The sequence below is a fragment of the Microcaecilia unicolor genome, chromosome 7 (genome assembly GCF_901765095.1).
Source record: "Microcaecilia unicolor chromosome 7, aMicUni1.1, whole genome shotgun sequence".
NCBI lineage: Eukaryota > Metazoa > Chordata > Amphibia > Gymnophiona > Siphonopidae > Microcaecilia > Microcaecilia unicolor.
In genome coordinates, this window is record NC_044037.1 from 198,114,341 (window position 1) to 198,134,531 (window position 20,191).

The following is a 20,191-nucleotide window of genomic DNA, read 5'->3' on the forward strand; positions in this document are numbered from 1 at the left end:
AGAAAAAGCCAATTTTTGGACACCACTGTTTCAATCAGAAATGGCTATATACAAGAAACCCACAGACAAATGCAGCTACCTCCACAACTCCAGCTTCCACCTTTCACATACAAAAAAAATCCATTATTCACAGCCAAGCCACAAGATACCACTGTATCTGCTCTGACCCAGAGGGCAGAGATAAACACCTCAAAATCTTGACTGAATTTTTCAAACAAAAAGGCTACAACCTCCCAAATAATCTCCAAGAATGTTGCCTCCTTCCTCAAAATACCCAGGGAAAATCTGCTACAGTACAAGGAAAAGAAAGCCACAGACAGAATCCCCCTTGTAGTGACATACAACCCAGATCTAGAAAAAATTAAGAAAAATCATAAAAAATCTACAGCCACTACTCCAGGAGGATGAATTACTGAAAGACATATTCCCATCCCCATCAGTGCTGGCCTTCCGACAGCCGCCAACCAACTTAAAACACAAGCTAGTGAGAAGCAAGCTTCAAATAGAGACTCAAAATGACGAGAGTGGAACACATCCTTGCAATTTCTCCAGCTGCAAACTATGACAAAACATTTCACATGATCTCACAGTCATTCACAAAGGAAAAAGTTTCAACATAAAGAAATCCTTCACGTGCTCATCTTCCAATGTGGTATATATCATTCAATTAAAAAAGTGTGACGAAGGGTGCTATATTGGAGAAAAAGCCAGATGCTAAAGAAAAGATTTAATTTACATAGACATCATATAAAAAATGCCAGTGCCAACAAAAATGTCACCTCTGTGGGACAGCACTTTACAAAACCAGGACACTGTATCAGTGATTTTACGGTGAGAATAACTAAAAGGTAACTTTAAGACAATAAAGGAACGCAAGACCTTTGAAGTCAGAATGATTAAATATTTTGACAGGACTTAACAAACATCTTGGTTTTCTAGCCCATTATAAACCATAAAATTCTAGTGCTTTGTCACCCTCTTATCATCATGCATATCTCCCTGTCCCTCATCCACCCGGCTCTCCCTGTCTCTCACCTATTCTACCCTCATCCTGTAAGACTGTCACTGAAATGCTTTGATGTTTCACTTATATATACTGTTATTTATCAACACTTGCTTATTTCTGATCTGATGAAGAAGTGCTACCTTCGAAAGCTAAACAAAAAATGTATTAAGCTAGTCCAGTACAAAAAGGTATCATCTTATTTTCTTTCCTTTGTTTTATTTTATTTCTATTGATTACCTTCTACAGTCACTGAAACAGTTCAAAATGCTCTCACCTCCTTTGGAGTTTTATGGGCTGCACACAGGAAGATCCATTGCTCAGTTGCTGTCATCTGAGTACATGTGTCTGGATGACATTCAGTCTGTTAAGAGAATTGAATTCTTTTTTCATTAATCTGAAACTATTTCATGTCAGTGTTCACAAGTCCAGATAAAATACTGCAAAGGGATTATTGAAAGCCAGGTGGCCCAAGCTGTGTACTATTGTCAAGCTGCCCTAGGTGAAATTCCCACCTTTTTCATGGAAATGCTACTGAAGTCATCCTTTACACTTGCATGGAACTAGCAATAGTTCCAAGTGGAGTAGAGCCTGACCAAAATTGGCCACTTGCTTTCAGCAGATACTAGTACTACCCCTCCTGACCATCCCCCCCAATTGCAGCCCCTCTCCCAAACCCAAACTCCTCCCTCCCCGGGCATCTTCACTCACTCCTGAAAACAGCCAGCTCCAGGTGAAAATAGCTTGTGAGACTGCTGCAGGAGGTCCCAGCAGCCACCTTAAGATTGTAACCAGCATGGGTATGAATGAGTGAGGATTACTCTTGCCCGTATTGGTTCCGATCTCAAGACGGCTGTGAAACCTCCTGCAGCAGTCTCACAAGCCATTTTCACCTGGAGCCAGCCGAGCTCAGGAGCGAGTGGGGATGCTTCTGTGCCCACTACCCACCAACAAAAAGGTAGGCCCAGGAGGGCTTGGTCACGGTGTGGGGGTGAGGGGTAGAGTTTTGGTTTCAGCCAAAAATGCATTGGCATTTTCAGCCAAAATCAGAACCTCAATTTCAGGCCGGTTTTGGTGCCAAATCCGAAACTGAACTTCGGTCGGCCTCTAAAGAGGAGCGTACCTACACACAAAACATGGGGAAAAGAGACCAGGTATCGTGGCTCCCAGATGAGAGCTACGTGGGAAGGAATAAGGAGAGCACAGGTAGCAACTGAAGGGGAAAAAAATTTAAAAAAAAAGTCTCTTCCCCAACCCAAAACAAGTTTATCTACTTAGCGTTTTGACATCTTATCTTAAAACACTAATACCAACTACCTAGACTAATATCTGAAAAATGTTTTGCATATGAACATGTTCACCTAGCAAAAGAGACCAAAGGTTTAAAGGTTCAATAATGAAAGGAAGTTCAACCAGAAAATTACCTGAAGTTTAACAGCAAGTCCATTCAACTCAAGGCAGAACTGTCTGAAAAAGAAATATGCTATATCAATGTTTGTACATTAATACTAAGAATTATATGTGAAAAAATTAAAATTACTTCTACTTATTTCTACAGCACTACTAGATGTACACAGTGATTTACACATTATATAGAGTACTTTCTCTGTTCCTAGTGGTCTCACAATCTAAGTTTTGTACCTGGAGCAATGGAGGGTTAAGTGACTTACTAAATTACTGCAGTGGGAATTGAACCTGGTTCCTCAGGATCTCCGTCTTCCACACTTACTATTAGACTACTCCTCCACAAATTTTAACAGCCTCAAAGGTCTTTATACTTCTTAATCTCTACTGACATTTGGAAACTCAAATTATTAACATTCAGTGTGAAGATGAATTCATCACTTCAGGTTCTAGCAGGAAAATAAATGGAAGGCAGCTTTACTGACAGCTTGATAATGGCATTAAGTGTTGGCATGAACAAGGCCTGGGCTCAATTCCTCAGTCTAGCCAGGACTGGGAATTCTAGAGAGGCAGCACTCACAGCCCCTGGGAAGAGGGAGTCTGCTACCGAACAAGAATGACATCCTACTAACTAATCATTTCTAAAGCAATATTAGACGTACACACAGCACTGTACACTAAATATGTAAAAGAGTCCCCTGCTCGACAGAACTTACAATCTAATCAAAACAGACAAATAGAACACGTAAGGGATTAGGGAATTACTTATAGTGGGAATGCTAAAACAGACATGGGTACTGAACAAGTGATAAGAGTTAGGAGTTAAAAGCAGCCTCAAAAAGGTTTGACTCAAGAGTGAATGTGCAAAAAGTACCAGAGGAGCTGCTGCCATTCTGTGATACCTGCTGAGGGCCATTAGGGTGACGGGACAGATTTTGGTGGGGGGGGGGGGGGGGGGGGAGAAATAAGACACTTTTTTTAACCCTATTGAACAGAAGCCAAGAGGAGTAGGAGCAACTATTGAATAACAAAATAGAAAAAAAAATCTGAAAATAAAGATTGTAGCACAGATAATAAAGCAAAGTATTCAGAATTAAACTCTGACAGCAGAATAGAGGAGCAGAAGGGTTCCTTGTGACCTTGGGCAAGCCACATCATCCTCCACTGTCACAGGTACAAACTTTAGGCTAGATTTACTCAAGTGCACTATAATATCAGCACACACTAAAAGGCATTATTTACTGCAAGACATTGTCTACTGAATGAGACCTATTTACTAATAACATGTGTTAACAGTGTTACCACATGCTAATGCGGTAGGCACTTTAGTAAATCTAGCCCTCAGACTAAGTTCTTATGAGTCAGGGAAATACCTGCTACACCTAAATATAACTTGCCTTGAACTAGCAATCTACAAGTGTGAGCCGATAAAAGGGATCCAAGATGCTGCACCTTACTATTTCACACGTGTGAAGATGGCTGACTAACAAATACAAAAAATTTCTGCTAATCTACAAAGGATCATGATGAAAGTATAAAAACATGGCATGGAGTTTAAGGACATTAAACAGTAGTTGTAGATTTAAAAAGTTAAAATAGAGAAGACAAAAAGGTTGGAGGCACTATATTAAAAGAGAATCCTGTGCTGCAATACAAAGTAAGGCATTAGAAAGTTAAACTGGAGATCATCCAATAACTCAATACTAATCAAATTCCAATTCTCAATAATTTCTTTTGTTTCAATTTTTCAAAAACTTACTATTCCACTGAATGAGATGTTTAGAACATATAAGAGAAGTATTTCAATTCTCTCTAAAAATGATCCCCCTATATCTAATATTACATGTCTCCCATTTATGTTTCAACTGTTTTTATTGATGATACAAGAACTGTAACAAAGCCTTAATATACAACCATTGACATAGCATTTTGATCAAACATGTCTGTAACTTGTGTCACCAATATGTATTTTGTATAACTTTTCCCCCCCTCCCCCCTCAGCTCCACAAACTACTATTGCTATAACCGAGAGAAATTAACATCCTTTGTTAATATGGATAATAAAGACTAATAAAATGAAATATTGTTTTCACTGACATCACATGTTGTGTTATATTTATCAAGGTACCTTGTTTAGATTCCTTTTCCCTCCCCCCTCCCCCACTTAGTCTACCGCGCTTCTTTCCTTTCTTCATGGTATCTACTGTTTCAATCCCTCACCAAATATCTTTCCACTATGATATTGTTGGATAATACACAACCAGCCCCTTGTTAGATCTCCCTCTGCTTTCTTCGCCTAGTATCTCTTCCCTATTGCCTATCTTCCCCCTCTTACATGTCTCCCATTTAAAAAGATGACCCAGGATAATTCTCATGGGGGGGAGGAGGAAGAGAAGAAAGGAATCCCAGCATGAGAGGAAATGATTTATTTTTTTACAGTCAAGAGTTTTTGGGACAGTGACTTGTTTTTTCACTTACTGAATAAGATGTAGGGTGCTTCCCTTCATTTTTTATAAATTTCTTTGTTTCCTATGGTACTGGAGCATCGTAGCAGACTTCAGATGTTTGAAATAACTTATTTCTTAATGTACTATATTATGTTTTTTGTCTTATACTGACCCAGTATGTTCTATATTCTACACTGTTTTTGGATGTCTATTGTAAAATTGTGTACAGAGATATATATTTATTGTACATTTCCACAAATGTTGTTGATATAAAGAAACTAATTCTACTAACATGAAATTCATGCACCAAGCAGTGAATAAGAAATAAAAACTCTAAAGGGAAATGGAAATGGGACTTGATATACCACCTTTCTGAGGTTTTTGCAACTACATTCAAAGCGGTTTACATATATTCAGGTACTTATTTTGTACCAGGGGCAATGGAGGGTTAAGTGACTTGCCCAGAGTCACAAGGAGCTGCAGTGGGAATTGAACTCAGTTCCCCAGGATCAAAGTCCACTGCACTAACCACTAGGCTACTCCTCCACAAAAAATAAGCAGAAATTTCCTCTCACTTAGGGCCTCTTTTGCTAAACCGCGCTAGCGATTCCCAGCATGGCAAAAGAGTGGAAGCCTACAGGAATTGAATGGGCTCCCTCTCATTTGCTGTGCCGGAAATCGCTAGCACAGTTTGGTGTAAAAAAAAAAAAAAAAAAAAAGTCACCCTTAGGTAGCTAAAATCAGGCATATTCATGGATTCGGCAGCCCTTTTTAGTTTGATTAAGCATAACAAAGGAAAAAGGAAGCATCAATACACTTTTGATCAGATGTATATTTAGCAATGGCACCAAACAAGCTCTAATGAATTTCACTCAGATCCCACTTTAATGAAAGCTGTTATTCTTCTGAACAGAGGGAATTACCATGCGACTTAGATAGGAAGGGTGAGGGAATAAAAATGGAGGGGGGGGGGGGGGGGAGGAAGAAGCTTTTCAACAATTGCATAGGGCCTCTCTGCCTTGAGCTCAGCAGAAAGATTACTGTGCAAAATATACACATGTATTAGCTATGAAACAATCCCTACCTAAGATGTTCATATTTCCATACACCTTCATCTTGGTTTTCTGGTGGTTCGAGGATTTTATCAATGTTGGAACAGTCTGCTCTGATGTTTTGCTGAATATACTGTAGAGACAAATATATGAAGTTACTTACTTGTATCACACATGGGGCAATGTCATCTGATAGAGCCTGCATGAAAATTTTCTCCAGCACGTTTCCAAAACTTGCAAAAAAGCCTCACCATGCACATATGCTTCTTAAAACCTGTCACCGTCATGAGGAACCCCACTCAGTCCACTGCAAGCTTCTTAGAATACAACTCCGGGGGGGTGGGGGGAGGATTGAGAGGATTTCTATCCTGCTGACCTCAGAGTACATCTGCTACAGGTACGTAACTTTTTTCCAAGAACAAGCAGGATAGCCAAATCCTCATATACAGTGGGGGAAATAAGTATTTGATCCCTTGCTGATTTTGTAAGTTTGCCCACTGACAAAGACATGAGCAGCCCATAATTGAAGGGTAGGTTATTGGTAACAGTGAGAGATAGCACATCACAAATTAAATCCGGAAAATCACATTGTGGAAAGTATATGAATTTATTTGCATTCTGCAGAGGGAAATAAGTATTTGATCCCCCACCAACCAGTAAGAGATCTGGCCCCTACAGACCAGGTAGATGCTCCAAATCAACTCGTTACCTGCATGACAGACAGCTGTCGGCAATGGTCACCTGTATGAAAGACACCTGTCCACAGACTCAGTGAATCAGTCAGACTCTAACCTCTACAAAATGGCCAAGAGCAAGGAGCTGTCTAAGGATGTCAGGGACAAGATCATACACCTGCACAAGGCTGGAATGGGCTACAAAACCATCAGTAAGACGCTGGGCGAGAAGGAGACAACTGTTGGTGCCATAGTAAGAAAATGGAAGAAGTACAAAATGACTGTCAATCGACAAAGATCTGGGGCTCCACGCAAAATCTCACCTCGTGGGGTATCCTTGATCATGAGGAAGGTTAGAAATCAGCCTACAACTACAAGGGGGGAACTTGTCAATGATCTCAAGGCAGCTGGGACCACTGTCACCACGAAAACCATTGGTAACACATTACGACATAACGGATTGCAATCCTGCAGTGCCCGCAAGGTCCCCCTGCTCCGGAAGGCACATGTGACGGCCCGTCTGAAGTTTGCCAGTGAACACCTGGATGATGCCAAGAGTGATTGGGAGAAGGTGCTGTGGTCAGATGAGACAAAAATTGAGCTCTTTGGCATGAACTCAACTCGCCGTGTTTGGAGGAAGAGAAATGCTGCCTATGACCCAAAGAACACCGTCCCCACTGTCAAGCATGGAGGTGGAAATGTTATGTTTTGGGGGTGTTTCTCTGCTAAGGGCACAGGACTACTTCACCGCATCAATGGGAGAATGGATGGGGCCATGTACCGTACAATTCTGAGTGACAACCTCCTTCCCTCCGCCAGGGCCTTAAAAATGGGTCGTGGCTGGGTCTTCCAGCACGACAATGACCCAAAACATACAGCCAAGGCAACAAAGGAGTGGCTCAGGAAGAAGCACATTAGGGTCATGGAGTGGCCTAGCCAGTCACCAGACCTTAATCCCATTGAAAACTTATGGAGGGAGCTGAAGCTGCGAGTTGCCAAGCGACAGCCCAGAACTCTTAATGATTTAGAGATGATCTGCAAAGAGGAGTGGACCAAAATTCCTCCTGACATGTGTGCAAACCTCATCATCAACTACAGAAGACGTCTGACCACTGTGCTTGCCAACAAGGGTTTTGCCACCAAGTATTAGGTCTTGTTTGCCAGAGGGATCAAATACTTATTTCCCTCTGCAGAATGCAAATAAATTCATATACTTTCCACAATGTGATTTTCTGGATTTAATTTGTGATGTGCTATCTCTCACTGTTACCAATAGCCTACCCTTCAATTATGGGCTGCTCATGTCTTTGTCAGTGGGCAAACTTACAAAATCAGCAAGGGATCAAATACTTATTTCCCCCACTGTATATGCTCCCTAGCTACAGGCTGCCTTCAACAGAAAATAAGGAAAAAATGGAATCAGAGATATTGCAACAAGTAAACACCAAAAAGCCTTATGAGTTTTGAAGGCTGCCTGGAACTGAATATAATGGGCCTAGTGGGGTTGGAGGTGGATTCTAAATACCAAATAAATTCTGGAGGACAGTCCAGCTAACCAAGCTAGTCTGGTTTTCAAGATATCCACAATAAATATACATGATACATACATACATATATATACATATTACATACACACGTTACGTATTATCGAGTTTGAAAATAAACGCTTTGCAGGCGATTCCCTTATCCAAGCAAAAGCTCAAACACCAAGATCCTTGTACTCAAATTACCAAGTGGGGACCTCAAAGCTCCATATAGGGAACATATATAAAGTATACTAAACTCCACTATAGGGTAATATCATCGGTCCCAGTGAGGAGAAAAAGAGAAAAAATGAATCATGCGTAAAAAACTCATAAAAACATGAAAAAAAAAAGAATGATTTTTAAAAAAACTCAATTTGTCCAACACTAATATTAAAGCTTAGATAAGCTTGTTATGGCAGGGTACGAAAGAAGAACTTTTAGATTTTGTACAAGGTTTGAATAGATGCCATGCTACCATTAAATTTTCATCTGGAGTATATTAACTTCCTTGATGTCCTAGTTAGAAAAGAACATGGGACACTCAGAACGGATGTTTTTATTAAAACCACAGACAGAAATTCTGTACTCAGGTTTGATAGCATGCACCCTTACCATTTGAAACGCGGTTTGCCATATTCCCAGTTCCTTCGGTATCGAAGGATCCGTGATACCTCGGAGCAGTACCAAGAATCAGCTATTAAGTTGAAGAGTTCAAGGAAAGGGGATATCCAGACAAACTAATTAAACAATCTTTTAAAAGAGCCCTATATAAACACACACACATATATACACACACACACACACACACATATATATACACACACACATACATACACATACATACACAAACACACATATACACATACATATACACACATATACACATACACATACATACACATACACACATATACACATACATACATATACGAGCATAAAGAGATGATCCGAGTGTCGAAACTCAGAGATCTGCAAGTACCGAAACAAGGCTCTCCACACGTCCAGGAAACGTAACGAGGCAAAATCCCCCGGATAATCCTCTCTTCGAAAAGACGGAAGATAAACTGCCTGATTAACATGGAAAGCCGAAACCACTCTAGGTAGAAATGACGGCACCATCCGGATCAACACACCTGCTTCAGAAAACTGCAAAAAAGGATCTCTGCAAGACAAAGCCTGAATTTCAGAAATCCTCCTAGCCGAAGCAATGGCCACCAAAAACACTGTCTTAAGTGTTAGATCCTTCTCAGAAACCTTATTCAACGGCTCAAACGGTGGGGCCTGGAGAGCTCGCAGTACCACATTCAAATGCCATGCCAGGCACGGCTGCCGCAGAGGAGGCCGAAGCCGAACAGCCCCGCGTGGGAAATGGACCACATCAGAGTAAGTCCAGTTTGCCCCTAAAACAAGCTAGCGCGGCCACCTGCACTCGAAGGGAATTATATGCCAGTCCCTTTTGAAGACCATGCTGAAGGAACTCCAGAATAACCGGAATGTGCTCCAGAAAAGGTGATTCAGCACGCAAAGCACACCACGCTGAGAAAGCTTTCCACACTCGTGTGTACGCTGCCGAAGTAAACTGCTTCCGTGCCCCCAAAAGAGTGGCAATGACTGGTCCTGAAAATCTCTTTTTCCTCAACTGCCGCCTCTCAATAGCCAGGCCATAAGACCAAAGCAGGAGGGATTTTCCATCTGAACTGGCCTTTGATGCAGCAGATCGGGAGTCACGGAAGGTGCATTGGTGGCTCTGAGAGTGCTCGACCCGCATACCACAACCGTCGGGGCCAGTCTGGGGCCACTAGAACAACTGGCCCCTGATGCCGCCCATTGAGGCAAAGAACTCTCCCTATCAGAGGCCAAGGAGGAAAAACATACAGTAGCTGTTGTTCCGGCCATGGCTGGAGAAGAGTGTCCAAACCTGCGGATCCTGGCTGCCGTTTGCGGCTGAAGAACTGGGGAACTTTGGCATTGCAAGCCATGGCCATGAGATCCATTACTGGTCTTCCCCAACGTTGACAGATCAGCCGAAAAGCCGAGTCCGACAGCATCCACTCTGCTGCGTCCAAAAGAGTCCAGCTGAGAAAATCCTCTTGAACATGGTCTTGACCCGCAATGCGCGCTGACGACAGACTCTGAACATGTGTTTCCGCCCATACTTGAAGACGAGACGCTTCCACTGCCAAGGGAAGACTGCGAGTACCCCCCTGCCGATTGATGTAGGCCACCGTCGTGGTGTTGTCCGAGAATACACGAACCGCCTGCCCCTGCAGAAGGTCCTGAAAACTCAGCAGCACATTCACGACTGCTTGCAACTCCAGACGATTTATTGGACAAGTCGCTTCGAGAGGGGTCCACGATCCCTGGGCTACTCGATGAAGACAATGGGCTACCTAGCCTGCAAGGCTGGCATCAGTCACCCAATTGGGAGACGCCAGAGAAACACCCTTCTGCAAATTGGCTGACCCGAGCCACCACGCGAGACTGTCCCTGGCCTGGCTCGACCAAGGAAGGCGTCGTTGATAATCCAATGATGTCGGCGACCATCTGTTCAAAAGGAAATTCTGAAGAGGCCGCATGTGAGCCCTTGCTCATGGAACCGAGGAGCTGAACATAGTCCCACACTCGGGGAGCGTGATAACTCAATAAGGTCCGTACCTGAGAAAGCAATTTGATCCTTCGCCCCTCGGGGAGAAACACCTTCCACCGTTTCGTATCGAATTGCACTCCAAGATACTCCAGACTCTGAGTAGGAACCAGATGACTCTTGTCCATACTGACCACCCAACCTAAGGATTGCAACACCGCAATCACTCGGTCGGTGACCACTCGACTCTCCTCTGCTGTTGTCGCCCGAATCAGCCAGTCGTTGAGATATGGATGCACTCGAATCCCCTCCTACTGCAGGAACGCTGCCACCACCACCATGACCTTGGAAAAAGTGCATGGGGCAGTGGCCATTCCGAAAGGAAAGGCCTGAAACTGGAAGTGCTGACCCAGCACCGCAAATCTGAGAAATCTCTGATGGGGCTGCCAAATAGGAATGTGCAGTTAAGCTTCCCTCAAATCAAGAGCTGTCAAAAACTCGCCTGGTTGAACAGCAGCAATAACTGCCCTTAATGTCTCCATGCGGAAGTGACGAACCTGCAAAAACTGGTTTACTTTTCTGAGATTGAGAATAGGCTGAAAAGCCCCTCCCTTCTTTGGAACCACAAAGAAGATGGAGTACCGACCTGTATGCCTTTCGAGAGGAGGAACAGGCACGACAGCCCCTATCCTTAGCAGGTCTCACAAATACTGCAGAACCGCTGTCCTCTTGGCCCGCGATACACAGCGGGACTCCAGAAACAAGTCTGTGATGGGAGAGAAGAATTCTAGCTTGTAACCTTCTCACACCACATCGAGGACCCACTGGTCCGAAGTAATTCTGGCCCACTCAGGAAGAAACAGAGAAAGCCGACCACCAATCTGCTCTACTCCCAAGTGGACCTGCGCCCCATCACTGGGAGGCCCGAGAAGGAGTCCCCTCATAAGAGGGGGGTCCAGCTGGACGCTTCTCGTTGCGAAAGGAAGAACGCTGCCCAAAGCGTACAATGGGGTCGTCGTTGTCGCGGTGGAACTGTAAGACTTTAACACTGGCTGAACGAATAGAAAACCAACAAAGTCAAGCATCTATTGCTAAAGAATATGGTGTCAATCCCAGTCAAATTTCACGTGTCTTGAAGCAGAAAGACCAGCTTCTGGAAGACTGGCAAAACAATACAAATCCACAACAGAAACAAAAATGGGCGGGAAAAGCTGAGGAGGTAGAAGATGCTCTTCTTCGGTGGTTTTCTCGAGTCAGGAGCAGACAGTTTCCTGTCAGTGGTCCACTGCTTATGGAGAAAGTTAACCAGCTAGCTGAAAGTCTTGGACTAACTGAATTCAAAGCCACTGTTGGATGGTTGGAAAGCTGGAAGGAGAGGAACAACATAAAATTCAAGAAACAGCATGATGAGAAACAAGATGCTGATGACTTTGGTGCTGAAAATTGGGTTGTTTCAGTTCTTCCTACCATCTTGAACGAGTTTGCACTGCGTGACATTTTCAATGCTGACGAAAACGGTCTCTAATGGCGAGCGATTCCTGATGGAACACTTGCATTCAAACATGCCGAAACTACTGGAAGTAAAACGTCGAAGGACCGAATGACGATCCTCCTTTGCTGCAATATGGATGGGAGTGAGAAATTGGAACCCCTTGTCATTGGAAAGAGCAAACAGCCCCGTTGCTTTAAGAAAGTTAAGCGACTTCCTGTGTCATACGAGGCTAACGCAAATTCATGGATGACTGGGGAAATTTGGAAGCAGTGGCTAAAGAAGTTAGACACTAGAATGCGGGCACAAAAGCGTCAGATTTTGTTGCTTTACGATAATTGTGCTGCACACAGTGATGATGTCAGGCTGTCTAACGTCAAGGTGGTCTTCCTGCCACCAAACACTACCTCACCTCTCTGATCCAACCTATGGATCAGGGCATAATAGCCAATTTCAAACAACATTATCGGGCTCCTGTGCTACGTCATCTGATGAGCATTATGGATGACCAAACTGGCAAAGATAAATGTGCTGTTGAACTGGCTCGTAATCTATCACTGTTGGATTCCCTACATATGCAGAAAGAAGCCTGGAATCATGTTACACAGGCAACCATTGTGAACTGCTACAAGCGGGCAAGCTTTGTTAAGGATGTGGAGAGGGACGAAACAGATGCAGCTGTTGCAAACGCGTCAGATGAACAGATTATTGACATCCCAGCCGGAGTTACTGAAGAGGAGCTTCATCGCTCCATAGCTGTTGATTATGATCTACAAACAGCTGACGACAGCACTGATGTTGAGATATGCGCCTACACGCAGGCAACAACAGCTGATGATGAAACAGAGGATGAAATGAGCAGCGAGGCACATGCTGACGAAATTCAACAACCTCCTCCTGTCACTTTTGCAAGAGCGCTGGAGAGTCTCAACACCATGCGGGCCTATCTGGAGGCCACTGGATGTCAGTGCTATGATTTACCGTCTGGCAGACGTAGTCTATGAAACTCACAGACCCAATAGTGTACAGAGGACTATAACTGATTACTTCAAGTAAGCCTAATGTCAGTTAACGGAGACTGTATACTGTACGTATAATAATAAACAGTACTGTACATATGTTTATCAGATGACAAGCTTCTTTGGGTCACAACGGTTAAGTGCATGCTCCGGTTAACTGCATGATCCTATCTTTCTTACTCGTTCTTATTATCTTTGTTGTCTATACGATACGTAAACATTTACTATTTTACTATTACATTGTTTAATTGTATTTTAATGCACTGTAGTTTTCCCTACAGTCTTGTGTAAGCCACATTGAGCCTACTACTAATGGGAAAATGTGGGGTATAAATGTGTTAAATAAATAAATAAATATTTCTTTGGTCCCAGACCCTTGCACTTAAGTGGATTACACTGTATACACACATACATGTGTATATATATATATATATATATATATATATATATATATATACATACATACACATATATACACATACTAGTAAAAAAGCCCCGTTTCTGATGCAAATGAAACGGGGGCTAGCAAGGTTTTCTTCAGAGTATGCATGTGGGAGTGTGTGTGTCCCTGCCCTCTGCCCTCTCTCCCTTCCCCTGTGCTGTCTGTCCCCTCCCCCCCTCCGAGTGGAGTCCTTCAGTGTTAAGTTTCCTGCTGTCCTGTGTTTGTGTTACAGAGAGAGTGAGGGCGTCTCACTCCCCTCCCCCCTCTGAGTTCTTCACTGTTACAGAGAGAGTGATTTCGTGCTGTGCTGTTTTCCTTCAATGTTTGTGTTACAGAGATAGTGAGGGCTTCTGCCCTCTCTCCCCTCCCCCCTCTGAGTCCTTCACTGTTACAGAAAAAGCGATTTGATTTCCTGCTTTGCTGTGTTTTCCTTCACTGTTTGTGTTACAGAGAGAGCGAGGGCGGGGCAGACACTCATAGGGAAACCGGATATCTCTCCCCCTTCACACTTCCGGCTGGAGGCTTCATTTACAACGTTGGTGATGCCTTTTATATATAGAGATATACATACATACATACACATACATAAATACACACATGCAATGACTCCACCATATACAAATCTGCATCTTATGGATATTCACTGTGGAATTCTTGAAAAGTAGATTGACTTGGTGTGTCCCAAAAACTGGGCTGAAAGCCCTTGCTGTAGACCAGGCGTTCTCAACCCAGTCCTTGGGACACACCTAGTCAGCCAGGTTTTCAGGATACCCACAATGAATTTACGCAAGATAAAGTTGCATGCACTACCCCCATTCTATGCAAATCTATCTCATGTATATTCATTGTAGGTATCCTGAAAAACAGAGTGGCTAGGTATGTTCTGAGAACTGGATTGGAACCCCTGCTCTAGAAAATAATACAATGTGAATGTGTGGCAGAAATTCATGTTGCCGCCCTGGAAATCTCTTCAATGGAGGCTGACCTCAAGTGGACTACTGATGCCACCATAGTTCTAAGATGAATCATGAGGCGACCTTCTACAGCAGGTGTGTCCAACCTTGGTCCTTGATTCAGTCACGATTTCCCCAATGAAGATGAATTAGTTCTATTTGCATGAACTGCCCCCATTGTATGCAAATAGATCTCATCCACATTCATGGTGGAAATCCTGAAAACCTGACCTGGAGAGGGCCAAGGTTGGACACACCTGCTCTAGAGACAGACCTGCCTGAGAATAAGAGAAAGAAAGGCACACTCATATTGGCTAACAGACTGTATTTGCCATCGGCAGCCCCTATCATGGTAGGGTGAAAAGAAACAAAAATTTAGGTAGATTTCTACGGGCTTTACTGTGCTTCAGAAAAAAGCTCAAGGCTATTCTGCAGTCCAAAGTACATAGTGTGCTTTCACCTTTGTGGGCATGAAGTTCAGGAAAAAAAGGTTTGTAGGTCTATTGGCTCATTAAGATGGAAGTTTGACACTATCTTGGGAAGGAATTTCAGACAGGTGTAAAAAAAACAACAACAAAAAAAAAACACTCTGCTTCTGAGAGTATAAGGTGGATCAGGTACTAGAGCTTGGAGCTTGTGAGCTGAATTGATCGCCACCAAAAACACAAGACCTTTCAGATCAGGTACTTCAGATTGCAGATACCCAGTGGCTAAATTGGAGCTTTCATCAAGTTGATATGTGGATTGTATTTAAGCAGTTTTTGTGTAGGACAAGAAAATGGGTCTAGGGCTCTGCCATCACACCAGATGGCAAACCTCTTCTCTAACACCATATGCCCTTCTAGTCAAATCTGATAGCCAGTAAGACCTGAGAGACATGTTAAGGTACGTTCAAAGAAGCCAATGTTAACCTCTCAAAAACTCTTTAAAAGGCCAAAAGATCTTTATGGTGGAGAGATACATACCAAGGAAATCAAAAAGTCCCACACCATACAACAGTGTACCTGAAAGTAACTCACCTTGAGCTATTACTGAAAAAGGTGTGAGCAAAAAATCCAAATAAAAATTATGTGTCACTTGCTCTAAAGCTTTATCAATATTGAACAAAAACTTATTTTGAAATTTTTAAAAGATATTTTAGGACCATCAGAAGCAGCTGGTACTTCATTCAGTTGGAGAAAGTTTGATTTGAGCTAAAGGAGACAGTGTTGCCCTGAAGTGGAATTGCGAAACATAGCTATGTCGGCATATGGTTCACCAGAATATTAGCATTGATGATTAAGCCTTTTCAGATAAGTGTTGCTACTATAAATTATACTGATGACTATATTCAAAATAGGTTAATACAATGAATGAAAGAAGAGGGTTTAAGAAGATGTTTTTGTTAAAATAACTGGACTGATAAGGAAGCTTAGCGGATTGGAATGCTCATTTAAGCACAAATGAAGTACCAGCTGCTTCTGATGGTCCTAAAAAAATCTTACAAAAATTTCAAAAAAAGTTTATTTGTTAAATATTGATAAAGCTTTAGAGCGAGTGACGCATAAGTTGTATGGTGTGAGGCTTGTTGATTTCAACGTTAACCTCTAAGCATTTAGGTTGTGAGGGATTGGGACTGGATACTTAGGTACAAGAATGTCCCCTTGCATCATTGTTGGAAAAATCCAGCAGAAGCAGGAACCAAATCTACCTCTGCCAATAGGGAGCTATTAGGATCATGGTTCTTGGTCTTGCCTGAAGTTTCAGAAGAGTTTTTGCTATGAGGGGAATTGGAAGATATACATACCCAATGCAGGAAAAAGACATCTGAGGCTAGTTTGCCATGCATCCCTATCCTAGAGCATAACTAAGGTACTTTGTTGTTGAACTGAGTGGCAAAAAAGGTTGATCAAGAGTGTGCCCCACTGTGGGCAACTTTGTTGTTCAGGGGCAACTCGTGATGGAGCAGCAGTCAATTCAGTTTGCTAATCAGAATGTTGTCCTCTCCTGCCAGATATATGGCTCTGTGAAACATTCCATGTGAAAAGGTCCACTTCCACATCCTGACAGCCTCTCAACACAGGAGATATAATTCTGTTCCTCCCTGCTTGTTCACATAAAATATGGCTACAGGGTTGTCCATTTGATCCAGGCTAACCCTGCTGGGCAACTGACCTCTGAAAGCTATTAAAGCTTGCCATATTGTTCTTAGCTCTAGGAAGTTTATCTGATGAATCTGTTCAGGACACAGCCTGGGTGTGAAACCCATTTACATGAGCTCCCAAACTCACATGAATGCATCTACCATTAGAGTGCTTAAATCTTAGCCAGATTAGAATGGGTTGTTCACTTGGACAGCGAGACCTGCAGAGACTGGTAACAAATACCACATCTCAAAGATTTTTCATAGACTGAGTCTACTGAGTGGATAAGGTCCATTGAGCCAGACTCAAATGGGGCATGCCAGGGGTGTTACATTAACTATGGAAACCATGTGGCCCAACATCCTCAACATTTGACCAGCTGATATTTGCCCACTCTATTGAATTTCTTTCACAATGGATACCAAGGTTGTGATCCTTGGTTATGAAAGAAAGGCAGTTGCTTAAGTGATGTCCAGTAGGGCTCCTAAGAATGCCAATTGCTGTGTTGGGCTTAAATGAGACTTGGGAAAATTTATGATGAACCCTAAAGGGTTACTTTCACTGATCTCTGTTCATTATTGAAAACTGTGCTTTACCAGCCAATCATCCAAACAGAGAAATGCATCCCCAGTCTGCATAGATACATTGCTACAACCGCTAGGCATTTTGTGAAGACATGAGGCTAAACGACAAAACATAATACAGTGGTATTTTCCTATAACGAATCTTAGATACCGCTTGTGACTTTGATGTATCTGTAAGTTGGTATGTTTCTCTCTTAAGATGAGAAAATATGTACTTATGTACTCTGACATGTGGACAGTTGACAAAAAATTATAGTCAGGAAATCAGGGAGCATAGGGAAAACCATTCTGAACTTTTGCCAAATGAGAATATGTTCAGAGCCCTCGGGTCTAGGAAGGAACAGAATCTTCCTGTCTTGCCCTCTTTCTCCTGGTGGAATGGGCTCAACTTCACAGGCCTTGAAAAGGAAAGATATTTCCTAATGAGGGAAAACATTTGGAGGAAAGTTCAATAGTTGAAAGACAGGATCCAATCCTGACTATTCTGGGAGCCCAGCAGTCTGAGGTTATATAGTGCTATTTGTTTACAAAAACAATTCAGCCTCCCTCCTACCATAAAGTTGTCTGGAATGGACAGAGTGACTAAGGCTATGTTCTACTGGAGGCAGTCAAAACCCTGTCACCAATTTCAGCTGCAGAGCAGTCTGGGACTTCTGGGCCCTTTGCTTTCTGTTACCAGAGTGAGATCTCTGTCTAATCTGGGACAAGCAGGACGGTGAAGGATACTTATGTCTTTGAGAGTAGCAAGACCTCTGTTGCCCACCACCCTGATTCCTCCTAGAAGAGGAGGATGGGTGAGAAATGGGCCTGGAGAGGGTCTTAAGGGTGTCAACTATGCTGCTTGATGAGCTTAGCAATTTACTGCACCTTAATCTCCAAAGAGATTCTCTCCATGGAATGCCATATCAGTGACCTTTTCTTACACATCAAACCTTAAGTCTGAAGCCCTCAACCAGGCAAGTCTTTGGGTGCCAATACTCATGATAGAAGGTTGTGATGGTCTGTGTAATCAATTATACTTTCAATAGGACATGTATTTTCCGCACTCCTTTCCTTTGGTACTAGATGGCAGAGTTCTTCAGCTTTCTCCCTAGGGAGGGGAATCTCAATCCAATCCGGTTTTCATGATAATAGAGGCAGTGCATGCAAATTTATCTCATCCATATTCAGTGGCAGTATTCTGAAAACCTGGGTGTATTAGAGAGTTAAAAAACTCTGCTTCACTGTGCACTATGTTTTGCATGTGCATGCCCAATGAGCGCTGGTAGGATGCTAAGCAGGACATGAGCATAGCATTAAAAAGAAAAACTCCCAAAGACTAACATCTGAGTCTCCCTTTCCGTGGGACACTGAAAAGTGAGTCTTGGAGCTCTTGGCTCCTATGAGAGCAGATTCGACCATCATAGAATGGTGACGAAGCTACTGCTTCTTGAATCTGGGAGCTTCTTTGGACTTTATACATAGAGTCTACCCTCTTGTTAAAGAAAGAGGGAGGTGTCCCACATTTTCATATGAACCTCCTTCAGGATTCTATAAATGGGCACTGTCACAGCCACCTTGGGTAAGTTGAGAAATCAGAGGATATTGAATATTTCTGCTCTCCTCCTCAATTGATAACTTAAATGGGTTGTCCCGAGTCATCTTCCTTACAAAAAAATAAATACATAAAAAAAATCAAACAACAAAAAGCTCAAGTGGGGATTTACGCCTCTTGTGAGGTTGGGAAGGATCTAATTAATGGCCTGGGAACCCCTCCTCCAAGACCACCTCTGGCTCTTCTTCAGAGGCCCTTAAAATTAATCCAAAGGATACACTTAGGTCCCTGCCTGTCTCAAATTACTGACACCAGAGTCAGGCCTTGGGCAAGGGCATCAAGGCTCTGGGGACCCCCAATGCACTGGCGATGGATACCAATGCAGCTGCCACCAATTCAGAGCACTTTTGAAACGTCTCCTGCAGGCAGTGTATAGTCTCGAGAGTCAGCTGGACCACCTATGGTCTTGACATTGATGATGTCAAAGTTGCAGCATTGCATCAAAGAAACACTCCATCCTCTCCTTAAACTTCTGCATCAGCTGCTCCATGATAGAAGGTGCTAGATTGCTAAAGTGTCCTCCTTAGTCATTTGGAGAGTTTTCAGAACCAGGGTCTCATGTCTGTGGAGGCTGTCACACCTCTCCAATGGCACAGAGAGGAGTGGTCCTCTTGTCAAGGGTGCTTGGAGGACACCGGTGACATCTGTGCCATGATTCGGGAAGGGGAGATAAAGCCTCCCAGCCTCCAATGAACACTGGCATCTCGTTCCCTGAGCACCAATGAAGATGAATGAGTCCTTCCTCTTCTTCAGTCGGTAATCGGAGGAGGGCCATTCTTAATGGCTTCTTTCAATGCTTACATAAAGCAAAGATACATACCTGTAGCAGGTATTCTCCAAGGACAGCAGGCTGATTGTTCTCACTGATGGGTCGGCGTCCACGGCGGCCCAGGAACGGAAATCTTCCATACCAATAAAAAAGTTTGCCAGAGCCTTCCAGGGCACGGGCATGCGCACAGTGCATGCGCAGCCATCTTCCCGCCCATCGCGCGAGAGCGCCACTCAGTTAGATCAAAAGCAATAACAAGGAGAAGGACAACTCCAAAGGGGAGGTGGGCGGGTTTGTGAGAACAATCAGCCTGCCGTCCTCGGAGAATATCTGCTACAGGTATGTATCTTCGCTTTCTCCGAGGACAAGCAGGCTGCTTGTTCTCACTGATGGGGTATCCCTAGCACCCAGGCTCACTCAAAACAACAAAAAAGTTCAATTGGGCCTTGCAACGGCGAGGACGTAGCTGAGAGTGACATAAAGCAGGAACATCTAACTGAGAGTGCAGCCTGGAATAGAATAAAAATG

The 20,191-nt window shown here is 43.2% G+C and overlaps 1 protein-coding gene across 2 annotated transcripts in view; it reads right to left on the minus strand.

Annotated features, from left to right (window-relative positions):
• Positions 1-20,191, minus strand: part of LOC115473836 (MOB-like protein phocein) — a 155,259-nt gene that overhangs the window by 34,008 nt on the left and 101,060 nt on the right. For both annotated transcript variants that reach the window (XM_030208960.1, XM_030208957.1), the window contains 3 exons: positions 5,939-6,039; positions 2,428-2,470; positions 1,281-1,367 (listed from right to left, as the gene is read on the minus strand). In XM_030208960.1, the coding sequence (XP_030064820.1) occupies positions 1,281-1,367; positions 2,428-2,470; positions 5,939-6,039 (231 nt within the window). The remainder of the gene's footprint in view (positions 1-1,280; positions 1,368-2,427; positions 2,471-5,938; positions 6,040-20,191) is intronic.